At 51.2% G+C, this 17195-nt stretch overlaps 7 protein-coding genes across 7 annotated transcripts; 6 read left to right on the top strand and 1 right to left on the bottom strand.

The window, feature by feature from the left end:
- Positions 1 to 541: 541 nt before the first annotated feature.
- On the top strand, positions 542 to 4212 carry N7515_006972 (putative histone deacetylase complex subunit (Hos4); the record flags this gene model as incomplete). Its single annotated transcript, XM_056667716.1, has 2 exons — positions 542 to 3943; positions 3997 to 4212. 2 exons carry the CDS (start codon positions 542 to 544, stop codon positions 4210 to 4212), a joined length of 3618 nt encoding a protein of 1205 aa, XP_056521312.1.
- A 403-nt stretch (positions 4213 to 4615) lies between these two features.
- N7515_006971 (40S ribosomal protein eS12) lies at positions 4616 to 5489 on the top strand. Its single transcript, XM_056667715.1, has 3 exons — positions 4616 to 4685; positions 4937 to 5255; positions 5331 to 5489. The coding sequence occupies exons 1-3, from the start codon at positions 4683 to 4685 to the stop codon at positions 5453 to 5455; spliced, it is 447 nt and encodes a 148-aa protein (XP_056521311.1). The 5' UTR covers positions 4616 to 4682; the 3' UTR covers positions 5456 to 5489.
- Positions 5490 to 6019: 530 nt separating this feature from the next.
- Positions 6020 to 6814, top strand: N7515_006970 (Acyl-CoA N-acyltransferase; the record flags this gene model as incomplete). Its single annotated transcript, XM_056667714.1, has 3 exons — positions 6020 to 6140; positions 6192 to 6334; positions 6365 to 6814. 3 exons carry the CDS (start codon positions 6020 to 6022, stop codon positions 6812 to 6814), a joined length of 714 nt encoding a protein of 237 aa, XP_056521310.1.
- Positions 6815 to 9161: 2347 nt separating this feature from the next.
- On the top strand, positions 9162 to 11145 carry N7515_006969 (uncharacterized protein; the record flags this gene model as incomplete). Its single annotated transcript, XM_056667713.1, has 5 exons — positions 9162 to 9277; positions 9329 to 9928; positions 9990 to 10199; positions 10254 to 10516; positions 10571 to 11145. 5 exons carry the CDS (start codon positions 9162 to 9164, stop codon positions 11143 to 11145), a joined length of 1764 nt encoding a protein of 587 aa, XP_056521309.1.
- An 889-nt stretch (positions 11146 to 12034) lies between these two features.
- N7515_006968 (nitronate monooxygenase) lies at positions 12035 to 13081 on the top strand (the record flags this gene model as incomplete). Its single annotated transcript, XM_056667712.1, has 1 exon — positions 12035 to 13081. The coding sequence occupies one exon, from the start codon at positions 12035 to 12037 to the stop codon at positions 13079 to 13081; it is 1047 nt and encodes a 348-aa protein (XP_056521308.1).
- A 1010-nt stretch (positions 13082 to 14091) lies between these two features.
- N7515_006967 (uncharacterized protein) lies at positions 14092 to 15991 on the bottom strand (the record flags this gene model as incomplete). Its single annotated transcript, XM_056667711.1, has 6 exons — positions 14092 to 15113; positions 15179 to 15431; positions 15482 to 15532; positions 15585 to 15722; positions 15774 to 15804; positions 15861 to 15991. The coding sequence occupies 6 exons, from the start codon at positions 15989 to 15991 to the stop codon at positions 14092 to 14094; spliced, it is 1626 nt and encodes a 541-aa protein (XP_056521307.1).
- A 921-nt stretch (positions 15992 to 16912) lies between these two features.
- N7515_006966 (uncharacterized protein) lies at positions 16913 to 17110 on the top strand (the record flags this gene model as incomplete). The annotated part of the gene is made up of 2 exons (XM_056667710.1): positions 16913 to 17031; positions 17080 to 17110. The coding sequence occupies 2 exons, from the start codon at positions 16913 to 16915 to the stop codon at positions 17108 to 17110; spliced, it is 150 nt and encodes a 49-aa protein (XP_056521306.1).
- Positions 17111 to 17195: the final 85 nt, after the last annotated feature.

Below are 17195 nucleotides of genomic sequence, written 5' to 3'. Positions count from 1 at the left end.
TCCCCCTGTACGCGTCGGAAGAACTTGGATAATTCAGATAGAATGATAAAACAAAAAAAAGTAAAAGTTGCCAATCAAGATCAGCCCTAGTTCAAGCTTCTTCCACTCGTCCCAAAAACAAGGATGCTTTCAGTAGTAAATTCCACCTGCAGCTCGATGATTCACCGTGGCCAAACCAGACCCAGTGAGGAGCCCTACACCCAATCCAGTCCCATTCCTTTCCCTTCCCGCTTTTCCTTCTTCCCTTCCCTCTCTTCCCCCATTCAACTCTCATCGTGAAGACCTTCGACACTCATCCCTCGACCTATATAACCTATATCAGTAAATTCGAAATCCGGATTCCTCCCGACCGTCTATTCATATCGCTCCCGTATTCCGGAGCGGTATTGCCCACCTTTCAACACTCTCTTCGCGGGCGAACCCCGTGGTCGAAGATCGGCGTCCGCGCACAACTGCTGGCGTTGTTGACCACGGTCGTTTTCTCGGTCGCGTTTACCCCCAAAATGACGAGCGGTATATTAAGTATTCGAGTGCTATCGCTATGAGTGATGTCGAGGCAGTCTCCCTACCAGCTGCCCTGGACGTCGGTCAGAACACGCTTGCTACAGTGAAGCCGGACCCTCTTGGTCCCCCATCACCGCATCGAGCTCGTCCAGACTCTCATCCACGGGTAGACAATGATGGCCAGACACATGAATATTCAGAAGGGGAGGTGGATGGGCCTCCTAGCCCCAGGGCGGACTCAGAAGCTGAAACAATAATCCAATCGGGTCGAGAGTCCTTGTCCCCAGAGAAGAAAAGGAAACATATCAAGCACGATCCGAGTCGCCACGAGCCCAATGGCGTTGATGGACATCAGCGACAGAAACCACGGGTGTCAACGGACATCCAAGAACGGGAACGACAACGGCAACAGCAGCGACGCTCACGTTCTCCAAGCCACCGAGCAATCTCCCCCTCGGCGGTGAAGATTGAGAAGGCTGATGATTCTCAGATCTCAGAACAGGAAGGTGCCCTCGATGGAACTGACCGCGGACCCGAGAGGCCTCGCGCCTTCCGTAAACGGAGCTTCAGTGACAGTGCGGAGGAACAACAAGATCGACATCGCGCACACTCGCACGCACCCTCCCATCCTGTTCGCGAACTCAAACATAACACTAACACGCGCCTTTCAAGGCCGCCCTCCGACACGCGTTCAGTCTCACCCAGTCGACGATCCCACCAACGATCTGCTTCAGGCTCCCAATTTCCAACGAAGAAAAAGGCACCGACGCCTCTCACAGGATTCGCGCGGCAGAGCTCTGAAGACCGACAATCGACCTCGTCCTCCCAAAGCGGCTCGCCACTGCCTGGAGCGCATCTGCGGAAGCTTGGGTCTGGAGTCGGCGCGTCCGCGTCGCCTGCCAAACATATGGGACCAAAGAAGTTGCGCGACAAGAGCGGCCGGACTCCTCTTGCACGGGCATGCGCCGATCGGAAACATGACCAAGTGGTGGCGCGCCATGCCGAACGACCAGAAGACATTAATATCCCCGACAATGCAGGCAACACTCCCCTACAGATCGCAGCGCTTGCTGGCGAGGCCGAAATCGTCAAGTTCCTGCTCGAGGCAGGGTGCGAGATAAACACCAAAAATATCGACAAAGACACCCCATTGATTGACGCGGTCGAGAACGGAAATGTGGAGGTTGTCAAGCTTCTGCTTGATGCAGGTGCAAACCCACGGACTGTGAACGCCGAAGGCGATGAGCCCTATGAATTGGTTCCGTCCTTTGTCGACGACGACGAGTATGAAGAGATGAGGAAGGCACTTGCTGACGCGAAGGCGAATTTGCGACCTGGTCGACGCTCAGAGGATCACACCGCATCAGAAATCAAGGAACCATCTTCACGACGGGCTTCAACAGTTAGAGGATCCGCAACTAGCCCCCGAGAATCGCCTCCGATGCGCAGTCCCCCTCCTGTGGGCCTGTCCAACCGACGGAAAGGTGGGAGAAGCGAAGCCACCAGAAACGACCTTTTGTGGACCAAACCAACATTTGAGAATCTTCGAGAGTTTGCTGCCAAAGGTGATGAGGCTGGTGTGGTCAGCATTCTCAATATTCTGCAAAAGGCCGACAATGCTTCTTTGATCGCTGCGGCGAAGGGGGGTCACCATGACGTTCTCTCGCTCTTGTATGCAATGGGCAACGCGGAGGCAGATCCAAACCCGTTGCGTGGTCAGAAGCCGGGGTACAATACGCCCATGCTGGCTGCCATCGGCCGCGGCAACACCGCTGTCATCCAGCTCATCCTGAATCAACCTGGCTTTAATCCCACCCGTCGCCTGTTTGAAGACCGAACATACTTCGATTTATCTCGTGGTCGGCAGGGTGAGAATTGGGAAGATGAGTATCAGATCCTGAAGGACGCATACGAAAGGTACGATGGTTTCGACAAGGGTCGGAAGGACAACTCACCTCGTCGAGCTCGTGGGAAAGAGAAGGAGGAGAAGCGTTCACGACAGGATTCCTCTTCTCCCGTCGCCCGCAAGAAGGCTCATAGCAGTCCCAACGCTGGGAGACACCGTGATTCTTTGAAAGATGTCGATTCCACCAAAGAAAAGCGACGCGCAAAGGAGCGCGACTCATCGCGACCACCGGATTCAAAAGACCCCTCGAAGCTCAAATCTGCGTTATCGGCCAGACGAGACAGCGAGTCTAGTGGGATGGTACCAAGTGAAGAGACGAGAAAAAGACGACTCATCGCTGGACGTCGCCCCAAGGAGCGCAGATCCAGTCTCGTCTCTTCTGATTCACTCTCTGGACGTGAAGAGGCTCCGAAGTCTCGTGACACAGCATCTGACAACACTTTGTCTTTGAAACGCGTCCGCAATGATCGATCCCCAGAGCGATCCCGTTCTCGTGGCCCTGATAGTGATCCCTTATCTCCCGACTCGCGCAAAAAGAAGAGGCGCCTTGTTCCTGAAGAGAAGCCTTCTACTGCCAACGGTGCATCAAGGCAGCCTGACCATTCAGGCAAATCACATCCCCACCCACGCCGAGTCCAGGAGGACTTCACTCAAACTTCCGACCATCAACAACCCCAGTCCACCGATATTCTCAAGAAACCTCCTACCCGCCCAAGCTCTCCTCATCGTGAATCCATCAAAAAGAACGGTGACGTGAAAAAGGATTCTTCTCACGAGCCCAAAGTCGACTCTGCACCTGCACCTGACGCAGCTTCAGTCGCGAAGCGTCTTGAGCTCGAAGCCGAGGAGCGCCGACAAGCACAAGCCAAGAAGACACACGAAGAACGTGTTGCGAAAGAGAAGCGCATCGCAGAAGAAGTCGAACGCGAACGACTTGCTAAAGAAGAAGCCGACCAAGCTGCTAAGGCTGCCCAGGACAAGGTCGAGGAGGAAGACCGCAAACGCAAGGAGACGGAACAAAGACGTGCCAAACAAGCCGAGGACGACCGTCTGAAGAGGATGGAGCAAGAGCGTGCTAGAGTTAACAAGGCGCGCCGCGAGCGGGAGGCAGCAGAGCACCGGCGTCGCGAGGCACTTCCTGGTCGCCTCCGTGCCGCTGCGAATCTTGTTGGCTCCAATAATCCGCGCGCGAAAAGTCACGACTGGCTCAAGACCTTCATGCCCCTTGTCACTGCCCACAGCCGTCAGCTCGATCCTGGTTGCAGTGTGGATATTGCCGACGAGAAGTGGATTCCGAATTACTTGGTCGCTCCTCTGCTGGCTACTAATGATCTCCAACTTTCACAATATCCTAGTTGGGAGAAACGAAAAGCGACCCCGACCCAACGGAAGAATCTATGGCGTGTCACTCGTCGCATGTTGATCTACACAGACGATCAAGGATTCCAGGAATCAAGTGTCGGCCAGGTTATGCAGAGGGATTGCGACACGCGCCCGAAGTACTTTGGGATGGAACATGTCTTTTGGATCAGAGTAAGTCGCTTGACGTTTTCCACTTTTGCCACAGTCGCTAACTTGTTCATTAGCTTTCGGATTTCACAGACCTCGTTCCACACATTCCTCACTTGCACGGTCTCCACCTGCAATTCTTGAACATGCACATCGATCCAGAGCCGCAGGCGGCCGGCGCTGGCTTTGGCGCTCCTCACCTCAATGGCCACGGCCCGGAAACCTCTCTTGATATGAATGGGATCAGCCACCTCAATGGGGTTGGCTACCCTCGATCCAGTACATACGTGTAGTTTTGTTTTCAGCGTCTTTCTGCTAAGACCCGGCGCAATGGCAGCAATCCAGCGGAACGATGTACAGAGTGGATTCTGATTGTACGATTATGATACCTCTTGTGTTCAGTTATGAATCAACTATTTTTTAGTTCAAAGATGCCTCCCTTTCGTAGCGGTGATTGTAGTCGTGCCTTTAGAATTTCAACACAAAAGCCCACCTGCATTGATTTTACCAGGCACATACTAGGCACATATCAAAGGCACCTAATCAAACCCGACTTGGGCGGTGTTTATCCATAGATTTTCCATAGATGTGAAAATCATGTGACCATGTTTTCGGGCGCGGGATGACATAATCGTAGGGCACACACAGCCGAAAAAGTTCGAAATAGCGGGCAATCTCACGCCGCCCGCACCAACTTTTCTATCTCCATCTACAACTCTACTCTTCGAGGATCATCCGATTTTCAAGCATAACTAGCAACAAAATGGTATGTCCTGCCCCTGTGAATTGTCCTCCACCACCCCCAAATACACCTGCAATCTTGTCCCGACATTAGAGAGACTGGAATGGACTTGGTCGTCGAAGCAGTTGCGCTGTCGGAGTAGAGGGTACCCCTCGTCGCCGGTGCAATCTCGATGCTGTCCCAGTCCAATCCCAATCTCTCAAGAGTCCTACAAGACAAGACTCCGCCGCAGCAACCAACCCTTTCAGCCCATGTACTAACATGCCATCATTTAGTCGGACGGAGAAGAGCCCACATCCCCCATCGCCCCCGCTGAGGAGGTCGAGGTTTCTGCCGATGCCGGTAGCGGCCAGATGTCCGTCTTGGACGCCCTCAAGGGTGTTCTGCGCATCTCCCTCATCCACGACGGTCTTGCCCGTGGTCTCCGTGAGGCCGCCAAGGCTCTCGACCGCCGCGAGGCCCACATGTGTGTCCTGAACGAGGGTTGCGAGGAGGAGGCTTACAAGAAGCTCGTCATCGCTCTCTGCTCCGAGCACAAGATCCCCCTCATCAAGGTCCCTGACGGAAAGATGCTCGGCGAGTGGGTCGGTCTCTGTATGTTCTCCCGGATATCTTCCCTTGGTCTTATTGACCTTTTGCGTGGCACATTTACTAATAGTCGTTCTACAGGCACTCTCGACCGTGAGGGTAACGCCCGCAAGGTCGTCAACTGCTCTTGCGTCGTTGTCAAGGATTGGGGTGAGGAGTCCCAGGAGCGCTCCGTTCTCCTCAACTACTTCCAGACTGAGCAGTAGATTATCTCTACTGAGCAGCTGTGAGTAGTGGGTCTCTAGGTGTCGGAGGTGGACTGGGGACTTTTGTGGTGTGCATTCAAGGAGGAAACAATTAGACGAATCGACTGCCCGAGCCGCCAGGTGCCTGCTTATTTGGCTCGTGGTTTGGTTGGCGAGGACAATTGGGGTTCTATCTGATCTCTTGAACCTGTCTCATTTCGAACTACCTAGTATAGCTGTGCCCCGTTCGCTCGGGTTTGCGGTACCAATGACATCTGAACACCTTGTCTACTTTGACAAATGATACACTATGCTACGTTGTATGCGCTTTGTAGATCCCTTGGTTAGGCTGTACATCCCGCGGATAAGGTCAGATTTGAAGATCCAGTCAAGGCTCTGATCGAGGGCACTGAGGTAATGTGGATCCACCGCCTTCTGCAGGGGAATCCCTGAGGGAACTTGACGTAGTTAACATGTTCCTGCGAATCTAAGTCTCCTTCCCACACACACCCGCCTAGCCAAATAGTTACCCCCTCATCAGAAACCATGACTACTCCTTTCAACCCTTGGCCACACCTGGTCAGAATGGCAGAACAAAATGTCAAAGTCATTCCTGGGTTCGCAATTACTGACAAACAGCTCGAGGAAGCCGCCGCTCTGTTTCGTGATAACTATGGAGTCTGGGGCAAGCAAACCAAGCGAGCAGGTAAGCTCTGACGGTAACACTGCCTTGTTACCGAGTGCTAATCTTTAGCAGGTCAGCGCGTGGCTTTGTCCCCCGCCCGCATGCGAGACCAGTTACTACCTTCTACCGCAAAGACTTCTTATGCTAGAGTGGTTGTCGATGGGACCCTCGCAGGACATGCTTTTGCTTGCAGATGGAACCACAAGGACTTAACAGTGTGCTGGATCACCCAACTTGTTGTGTAGAAAAACTTTCGCCACCTTGGACTTGCAACAACCCTCCTTAATGCCCTAAGGTGCAGCACGGATGATATCTACGGCATCATGAGTTCCCACCCTGCCGCTTGTCTTGCTGCGGCGAAGGCTTTTTGTGGTACCATTAAGAGGGTTTCGCTCGATTACATTGGCAGGCAGGCGGATGCAATTCTGAAAAGCTCCCCTATTCCCTACATCCGCGATGCGAAGCCGCGAGGCACTTTGTTCCAGCATGAGAGTGAGATGATATCTGGAGTCGACACGCGATTCTTTGTCGATCACGGTGAACCAAACACAGCTCTCGAAACAATCAAGAAGGGCTTGCCGTGGCCTTTAGGGGACCTAGACGAAGGTCACGAATTCCTCCTCATTGCCCAAAATAATCGCCGATCTAGTCATCAGCTGCAGGCTGCAGCCACAGGCAATATGAGTACCTACTAACAGGCTTTTTTTATGTGTTATGTCCCACGATGAACCCCGACGCAGCTCTCGGTCAACAACGACTTGCCCTGTTTACACGTTTATATTTGATTTCAGTATCAACAGATTTGGCTCAGAAAGACGCAGAAGACAAGGCAGCCAGACTTGTAATATTTTGCTTTGTGTACGAGATATCACGGAATTTCCAAAATCATGTTCGACGGACTTCAGTACTAGTAAACACTGCAAAAGTCCGACCCACTTTATGTAGCCACCGAATTCTTACCTCAGACTTACCTCAGCATGCTCAGACCAAACATTATTAGTACTAGTCACTCTGGGTCATGTGCAGTCACATGACATATCTAACCAAATTAGGTAACGGTTAGGTCCAAATCAAATGTTTGGTCTGAGGAGGTCTTTGACCGCCCGTTCAGAAAGATCGGGGGAAAACCACGAAACGAGCCTCTCTCTTTGAACCATAAGATCTCGACCACCACGTCGATTTTCTTCTCAAAACTTGGCCTCCAGCGTCTTCTCCTTTATCTTCATTACTCTATACACTATCAACCATGTCTGAGCTAAGGCCGTCGAGATCGAAGCGTCCGCGCTCGACCCAAAATTGCGGGGAAGACACAATATACAGTAAAACCCCGCTATACCGGATCAATTTTGGGAATGGAAATTATTCGGTATACCGGGCGATCCGTTAAGTCGGATACCATATATTTTTAAGTACAAAAGTAGGCACGAATATCCCCCTGGCGGCTGTTCTCAATAATAGAGCCCTGGAGCGTCATACTCAGCCTATTTAGGTTGCGAATTTGCTCGATATCACCTTCTTCCTGCTGCTCGAGGTACAGCCTTAGACCCTCTAAACACTCAAGGGCATGAGCCGCTGTTATATATATCCCGTGGTTCGTAGTTCGAAAGCCCAGGACTTCTCGGATCGACTGCATCGTAGCGGGTGCTGAGACTGAGCTAGTTAGCTCGCCGTGTTGTGTACGGCTTGTACATATTTGTCTTCAAACCAGCGCTTCATCTCGAGGTTCGATGCGGTAGGAAAGTTGCTCGGCGAGCCCGAAGGGCTTGCTTCTGCTCAATTGAAATTGCTGTACGGCGAGGCATATTGTCGGAGGAAGATACAAGGTAGAAAATATTGATGCTACGAGTGGAAAGCAGTGTACTATGCTTGTATTGGATGAAAGTGGACAAGGAGAGGAGAGAAAGGAGAGAGAGAGCTAACTACTTGGTCTGTTGATTGCTGTGGTTGCCCAGGTAATGCAGCCCGACACCCAAATTGAGGGGTAGCGAGAGGTGCGCACGGGCCTCCGCACGGGCCACAATTTCCTCGGTATAGCGGACTTGGTATGGGTGTTGGTTTTACACAGCAATTGCTTGTATACGAAATGTCGAAGACTACGGCGATTACTGGGCAGAGGGCCTACTCTCGTGGAGGCTCTTGCTCGGTGTAATCTTGTGTAGTTATCGTTGTTGTTATTCTCTATCTTCTAGCTAGAGGGGTGCCCCTGAGTGTGCGCGTGGGCCTTGGCGGTCACATGACCGCCACCCTCGGTTGGCCCAAGAATATGTACATGTTGCACCAATTCCAACAATGGGAGGGTGGAAAAAAATTAACGAATTCCGGAAAAGCGAGGAAGTTCGTTATTTGTGTGGGAAATCAATTTTGGGAATTAATTTTATTCGTTACGGCGAGGAATCCGGTATGCCGGGGTACGGTATAGCGGGGTTTTACTGTAGCCATGTAGATGCCCGATAAAACGCGACATTGCTCACCGGGACGTTCATGCATAACACTCGCGTTCTAGGAGGCGTGGAAACTTCAAAATAGTCAAAGTAATTGTCCAGTTCGCATTTATGACGCTTGTAAGATTGAAGATGGTCAGGTCTGTGGTTGTTGAGAAGGTTGAGATCGAAATTCACACACCAAAGGAGCGGTCAAGCTGTTGGTCGATAATTTTTGGCAAAATTTCAAAATACCCCTCAGACGAAACTTCTGAGCTGAACCAACTTGGTTAGGCAGGTCATGTGAGCATTACCCAGCGAATCATGTTTCGTCTGAGCATGCTGAGGTAAACCTCAGACGTCCTACATAAAAGCTGAAAGAAGCAGGCGGTGGAATGTCAATGCCCGCCTTTTTTTGAGGGCGGCTCAGGGGACTGAGGTAATGGAAGCGGGATTGGCAACGCCCAACTCCGACCGTCTCCGTCTTCTGTTTGTCTTTGATAGTTTTCTAGTTCTAATTTCAGTTCATGCATGAATTATATTGCAATTTGTACCCGGATTTGCATCTGTCCTAAAACCATCTCAATCCATATCCCAATCCCGAATCCCGCTGGACATCGGGATGGACTCCGCCCAAATTCCAGCCGGGACCCCTGCGCCATATGGTCGCGCATGTATGAACTGTGCCCGTGCCAAATGTAAATGCATCATTGCTGCAACTGGGACTGGCTGTGAAAGGTGAGTGGCGCCTAGGGCTCACGGTAATACCCGGAAGCTAAGCACCCCTAGGTGCCAACGCCTGAGCAAAGAATGCCGGCCTGCGCCCACAGTCCGCAAGCGCAATAACCGGTCAACGGGTCCCAGCACCTCTCATCTCGAGGCCAAACTTGATTGGATCATGTCTGCGTTCCAGAAGGGCGCTGCACCCCCTGGTCCTCCCCCTAATTGGGAGCCTGTAGAGTTAGGACAGAGCCAGCGGGATGAGCCAAGTCAATCGACGTCAGCCATCACTCAAACCCCAATTAATCTCTCTACGTCGCCCTCTGTCGACCAGAGAGTGTACCCTACGGTTCTACATCCCTCGTATGATCGGGATGTCTTGTCGCTGATCTACGTGCCGCCTGCCATGGCTCAGCAATACCTGGACCAGTTCCGCACTCGGAACCTGAGCTATCTTCCCTTTGTTTACATCCCTCCTACTATGACATCTGAGCAGTTGCGACATAGGTACCCGTTCTTTTGGGTGTGCATCATGGAAGTGGTTACATGTCGAAATCCAGAAAAAGGAGATTCCTTCGGGAGAATCACCAACCATATTCACCAACGGGTTATGGTCGATATTGCGCCGAGCATGGATCTTCTGCTTGGAATCATGACCTTTGTATCATGGTAAGTGGGAATGTTGTGCGCTTGGAGAGGGTCATCTGTCTTATCACCATTTTCTTTCTAGGGTCACATACGCCAAAAGGCCATTTCTCAATGTATATTCACACATACTAATGGCAGTTGTTGCGGAACTTGGAATCAACCAAAGCGTCCCGACTGAAAATTCAGCTATGAATTCATTCAAAGTTGCTATCGGGGTAAAGCAAAGTTTACCCACGGCCAGAACACTGGAGGAGAGGAGGGCTGTGTTGGGGTGCTATCTACTCTCATTAAGGTGAGTACTGCCGCAAGACATAGGCTACATGATTGCTGACAACCATACCTCCAGCGCTGCTGTGTCTATGTCAAGAATTGACCCTATGCGCTGGACACCACACATGGAAGAGAGCCTTGCAATACTTGCTGAGGCTAGAGAGTGCCCACAGGACGAGCTTTTGATTGCACAAGTCAGGCTCTATTTAATCTTGGACAAGGCGCATCAACTACGACGTGATGGTGGAACTCCCCATTTGCCGGCTTTCTATTTGGATACGTTCAGAAAAGAGTTAGACACTCTGAAAAGCGAGATTTCACCTCACCTTCAACAGCACAGTGAGCCCCATCTTCCCTCCCTGAGTATTCGCAGTCACAGCTAACAAGACGAAGGGGTGCTACTGATGTACCTCTACAACGCTGAAATTATAATCAACGAGATATCATTAGGCCCTCCGCCCATTGCACACTCCCCCGACCTCCACCGCCTTGACAGTCTTTACGCCTCCCTCCAAGCCACCAAAGGTTGGCTAGACGTATGGCTCGAACTCGAAGGAGTAGAGTACTTGCAGGTATCAGTTGTGATTTTCTACCAATTCACCCGAGCCATCGTCAATCTGTACAAGCTCACCACGCTGAAAGATCCAGCATGGTCCAAGGCCATGGTTCGAGACACGGCCAATATCTTGGAATATCTGAACAGAAACGAAGCAATCATCAAAAAGTGTTCAGAATACCTCACTTTCGACCAGAACAGAGAATTGAATCTTCTCGAGAAGGGGTTGAGGATGGTGCAAGGCATGAAAATGAACTGGGAGCCCAAATTGATGGAAATGTGGCACCCGAATATGCCAGCAAATAGCGGCATTGACGGTGGAATAATTCAGCCTGATGCTATACTTCCGGATGTCCTGCCCATGAGTGGGATTGATGAAAGCTGGATGTTGGATTTCCTCGGATCCTTGTGAATGTTGGCCTGGGATCACACTGCGTTTGTGATGAAGGATCGAGGTGGATGTCGATGCCTTGCTCATACCTAACTAGCCGGGACTAGTCGGGTGTCTGATATCTGACAGAATTATTCCCAATATTGGTGATCCTTACTCAACGAATAATCGCATGCAGATGACAAGAGACAAATTTGGAAGTGCCTCACAATATCGGCTCAACATAGGGACTCGGCCATTCGATACCTGAAATACCTCCGGACTGGACTGGGATCAGACTAACATGTGCGTGTACAACTTTCAAAAGAAACATCGACGTTGGAAAGGCGGAACTCAGATCGAAATCTCGCCGAAGTTCCGGGGTAGAGCCACTGTCACACTGTGAAAGGCAATCATCGAACTAGACCTCCTAACCTACAACCCCCAGACCTAGGAATACACAGCGTGAAGTTTAAGTGACTTTGACCCTCGAGTCTTGGCTTACCCCGGTGTGTGAATTTGACGGACTAAATCATGTTCTCGTATCTCTGGAGAAGCAAGACCCCCAGACTCCAGAGTAGGCCAGAGGCTTGTAGAGAAGGGGAGAGCCACCGCGGTCGGATCGCAGACTGGAGTATAAAGATCGCTCTCCAGCCAGGTATGAATTCACATTTTACCGTAGGCATCAAGAATTCAAGATCATTGCCTAACATTTCCTATATGCTGATTTTGAGATTTTCTCATTTGTTTTTATCTATTCGCAGTTCGCATAGCGGGAGCGGGAGCGGAGTTGTCGGTGACGTCGAGAGATTGGCCCGAGGTAAACGAACCCAACTTTTGTCAGCTAACACACCTGGCACATACCTTGAATCTGTAAATGCGACAAGTGTCATCTCAGCACAAATTCACTTCAAAATCTGTTTCGATAATTATGGCTGCAAACCTGCTGTCGCGATACCCATGGGTATCCAGACCATTCATCGTCTGCGCCCCTATGAAAGTAATGACCGGTCCGGCACTGGCAGTGGCTGTCTCTCGCGCCGGTGGACTAGGATTTATCGGGCCCGGCGCAAAGACCCAAGACACAAACGAAGATCTCAAGAAAGCATCATCGCTCCTCCAAGGCGCCAGCTCAATAAAAACGATCAACTCTGCACTCCCCGTAGGTGTAGGGTACCAGCTCTGGGCAGACGACATCAATGTCGCCGTTGCTACTATCGAAAAGTACAAACCGTGTGCTGCCTGGCTATACGCTCCGAACCAGGGACCCAAACAATACGATGACTGGTCTAGCAAGATCCGTCAAGTATCCCCTGAGACCCAGATCTGGATTCAAATCGGCACCGTGAAAGAGGCAAAGCAGCTTCTGCAGAACCATGAGCAACCAGATGTCGTCGTTGTGCAAGGCTCTGAGTCCGGTGGTCACGGTCGTGCCAATGACGGAATGGGCCTTATGGCTCTGTTTCCTGAAGTGGCCGATGTCATGGCCAGCAGCCGGATTCCGTTGTTTGCGGCTGGTGGGATTGCAGACGGGCGCGGTGTCTCGGCGGCATTGTGTCTCGGGGCGGCGGGCGCCGTCATGGGCACTCGGTTTTTGGCTGCCAGTGAAGCGCGCATTAGCAAGGGTTATCAGGATGAGGTTGTTCGTGCGGTTGATGCTGCAACTTCAACCACGCGTACCCACTTGTACAATCATCTCAGGGGTACTTTTGGATGGCCTGAGGAGTATAGTCCCCGGACTATTTTCAATCAATCATATGTTGAGCAGCAGGAAGGGAAGCCTTTTGAGGAGCTGAAGAAGCTTCATGATGAAGCTGTTAAGGAGGGCGATAAAGGCTGGGGTCCAGGGGGAAGACTAGCGACTTATGCTGGAGCCTCTATTGGTTTGATACACGATGTGAAGAGCGCAGGAGATATTGTACATGGCATTCGGGAGGATACATTGGGAAGACTCCAGCAGCTGTCTGGCAATGACTAGGAACTATCGACAAAGTAACTCACGGGTTTCAGTTTCTATTCCATTCCTTGCTGAGTCTGGGATTTCTCGATATCGAAGACCTTATCGAATAGTACACAGTTCGTATGAGATTAGCAGGAAATTGGCTTTGGTTGGTGTCATGTGCTCTTATTCGCTCCTTCCCTATATAACGGACGATACTTCGCCTCTTTCCCTCTTCTCTTCTTCATCTCCCACCTTCCCTCAGTATTCACTTTTACCCCTCTTTCTTTTCTATCTGTATCTGTCTCCATACACCTCTTGGCTATTCCCATCAGCCAACCATAAGAGCCAGAACGGGTCATTCGTCTTTCACACCGATATGGTCGATAGCTCATTGTCGGAGGATTGGGGTTACTTCCCACAAGTTAGTAACACAAAAGCTAAAATTGATTATCATGCTAATATGATGTTAAAGCCATGACCACTGGACATTGGGGCTCCTTGCGAACGGTCATTGTCGCCGGTACCTGTACTTCCGCTTCATAATGGCGTGCCTGAACGCAGTGAGCCGAAGCAGGCGATGTCCTTGACCAGAAGCTCGAAGCAAACGATTTTCGGCCCTCTGGTGGTCGTGTCTCTACCAAAGTCTCCCAAGGGCTACGATGCATTGATGGAAACGGGGTCATGTCACTCATGGTCTCTGGAGTAGACATGGGTGTGAACCCAGATCTTTGTCTGTCTTCTCTCCCATTTCCTTCTCCGGTCTTGTTGTTTTGGTTGTCAGGTACTGTTCTTTTCATTACAACCTTCATCGCAACAGGTGGAGAGTGCCTCAGCCGAGAGGTCTATGTAAACCCATGATGGCCTGAGACAAGTCAATGAGGAAGTTGTCAATGCCTTGCTTATTTCATTTCTCACTTAGCCTCTTCTTCTTCGTCGTCTTCCTTCACCTTTGGTAGTCTAGCTAAAAATTAAAAAAAATGCTACTCTCTGAAGTATTCTGCCATTCGTTGTAACATGCATTGTACCTATACCTAAGATGATAAGATCTATTCCTCCTCGTCAGGATTATTATCAACAAAACTATCCACAGCCCACCCATTAAGCATAGTATACTCCGAATGGAACGTAGTCCCATGGAGCGTCTCATAATGCTTACGAGGCCCACACTCCCTCAACTTCGGCGACTTAGCATTGACACACTTATGCTTCATAATCGCCGCAATCTGTCTGCCAGCATCCAGTCCCTCATAGTACGCACCATGCAGGAACCCAAAGAACGTTGGGCTGGTAGCCTCACCGGCAAACCAGAGCCGGCCTGTGTTCGCACGCAGGTTCTCGTGCATCTCCAGCGTCGTCGAAGGCGGCCAGTTCGAGTAGCTTCCGTGCGCCCAGGGCTCGGAGGTCCAGCGCGGGTACATGAAAGCGGTTGGTTCGGGGATGGTCTTGTCCGGGAACATTTTGCGCAGGACGGCCAGTGCTTCTTGCTTCGTCTGTTCGTCCGACTGGAGTTCTGCGCGGCGGGAGAACTCGTTCGTCAGGGTTACGAAGATGATGTTTGATTCTGGGAGGAAGTCTGGGGTGGAAAGGGATTGCCAGATGGGGTACCAGCCGCGGGTGGTGGGGTCGGCGTAGAGGTGGTATTGGGTTTCGGAGGGCCAGAAGGTCTCGTTGAATTGGAAGAAGATCTTCGTGTAGGTGCCCATGTCGAACTTGTGGATGGCTTCTTGTTTCCAGGGTGGGAGTTCCGGGTGGAAGGTTACGGCTCCGTGTTGGAGGACGCCTAGTGAGAAGGTGGTGATGGCGTAGTCGGCTTCTACGCAGCTGCCGTCTTTGTTGTGTATGGTCACGCCGTGGTCGGAGTAGGTGATGTTTGTGACTTCTGTGTTCAGGTGGAGACGGGGGTCGTTCTCGGCGAGGAAGGTTGAGGCTAGATCCTTGAGAATGATGTTGAACCCACGCTGGTCCATGACGAACTCATCGTGATCGCTGAAGTAGTTGAAGGTCAGGTTGCTGCCCGCATAGCCAAAGACAAATGAGCTCTCGTGTGGGGAATAAGCAGCCTCGAAGTCTGCAGGGCTCGAAGGTCAATTTATGGCGCCCCAGGGTCATTGGAAGGACTGATCGAGTACTTACCCCACGACCACCAGTCCACAGCCTGTGCTTCCATGTCATTGAACTTGGGATTCCACCCAGCGACAGCCAAGCCAGTTTTGGCAGTTGAATCCTGAATATTCTGCGCAAGAGCCTTGCCTGCCATCTGAGTGGCAATCTCGGAAGCTGCATCATAGGCGTCGAACAGAGCAGAGAAGTCGGCAGCTCCGTCCTTGTTATAAGAGGTTACATTATCATAGTTGGAGTACTCGGTCACCAGTCCAGATTTCCGAGCCTGTCAAGGTATCAGCTTGTGATCAGACGAGGAAATCAACCAGGACATACCAAATGCCAGATGGGATTCTGCGGACCATCCGGGCTTCCAATACCTTGAACCTGCGCAACCTGTTAACACGATCCTCGTATCCGGAGACATTCACATTCATACCCAATTGGCACCCATCTCAATGATATACGGATTCCCGTCTTTATTTTTACCAAACGGCTTATTCCACTGCCGACCACCGATAGTATCACGGTATTCGAGAATCAAAAAGTCATGCACCGAAGCATTGCTCAAGGCTTGCTAGAGAGTATCAACAACACAGCTCGACTCGAGCAAGGGGGTACAACTCACAGCAGCAGTGATACCAGCTACACCAGCTCCCCTATAGACCAATCCCATCAGCGTCGTTATCGGTTCAGTTCAATGAGCAGTACCTACAAAATAGCAACTTTCGTCTTCTCACATGTCCCCTCGGACCCCTCCTGTGTCCGGGCCTGGGGCATAGCAACAACAGGCTGTACAACACAGCCTGCTATCGCGGCCAAAAAGGGAAGGTGCTGTAGATGCATCATGAGTGTTTACAAGCTGTCTCATATGGAAAGACCTTAGACCGGGGGGTTCGGTCACAATATATGCTGAAGGAGCTGCCATGGTAAGCAAAGATAAGGACCGAAAGAGAAGATGATCTACAAGGTACATGTAACCAGAGATCTCCAACTTCCCAGCCATTTCAGAATTGGGAAAGTACATGCGGACAATCTAATTCTCCGTATCTGCGGGGAATTTAGGGAAAGAACGAAGGTAGCAAGGTTGTTGTTCTTTCCATTTTTGGCTTAGTTTGATGAAAGTTAATCTCGTACGGAGTAAACAAAAAGCATTTGGGCTGGGACGGCCGAGCCGCCAAAGCTGGCCCCCGACGCCGAGAATGGTCGGCACCACGCCTTTTCGCATGCACCTGCCATGCCAACCACGCCCCGCCCCGCTGGGCCCCTTGCAACGGACGGCGAAACGGACGTAGCAAAGGCCCGGCACAAGCTGGCGCTTGTCCCCTGAGGATTCGGTGTCGCTGCCTGTGTGCCACGTGATCTGAAACAGTTGTCGAGCTGAGCCTGTCAACAAACCCCCTCCGCAGGACCGCAATCTCTTCCACCATGCCAAAGACTCTTCGCCTTCTGAGGGGGAAATTACGTACTCCAAGGCTCAAAGGGAAGAAGTCGACATTCTGCTTCGACTCCAGTATCGCGATCGGCAGAATGAATTCTTTGCTAGCCTCTTCGACAATCGGCATGCAATCAAGACCGTCGTAGCTCACCATCTAGGGCTTTCTTCGACCGAGCAATGCGAAGTGGCTGATGTCGAGGATTGGCTTCATGGAAGTTTCAATGCTTGTATTCCAGTCTCTATCAGCGACTGGAAAACCAGAACACAATCAGGAACTCGAGTTCTCCTTCGGCTACCTCTTCCATATCGGGTGGGTGAAGAATTTCACCATGGGAACTCCGACGAAAAGATTCGATGCGAAGCAGGAACATATGCTTGGATTCAGGAGCACTGTCGCGACATTCCTATTCCTCGACTATACGGCTTCGCCACCTCTGATGGAGAAAGTGTACTGTGATTCTCCAAACGTAGCCCAAGGCAATACTGATCATGATAGTTCACACATGTCGACGAACTCCCTCCGCTGAGCCGTTTTTTCCAATATTCGCGTCGCCTGCTTCTTTCATACCTAGGCTACCAACTGCCTTCGTTCTATGCTTCCCACCGCCTACG

The sequence above is a fragment of the Penicillium bovifimosum genome (assembly GCF_028826915.1).
Source record: "Penicillium bovifimosum strain IBT 22155 chromosome Unknown utg000005l_segment0_segment0, whole genome shotgun sequence".
Classification (NCBI taxonomy): domain Eukaryota; kingdom Fungi; phylum Ascomycota; class Eurotiomycetes; order Eurotiales; family Aspergillaceae; genus Penicillium; species Penicillium bovifimosum.
The sequence above is the reverse complement of the archived record's forward strand: the minus strand, read 5'-3'. Positions and strand labels throughout refer to the sequence as shown.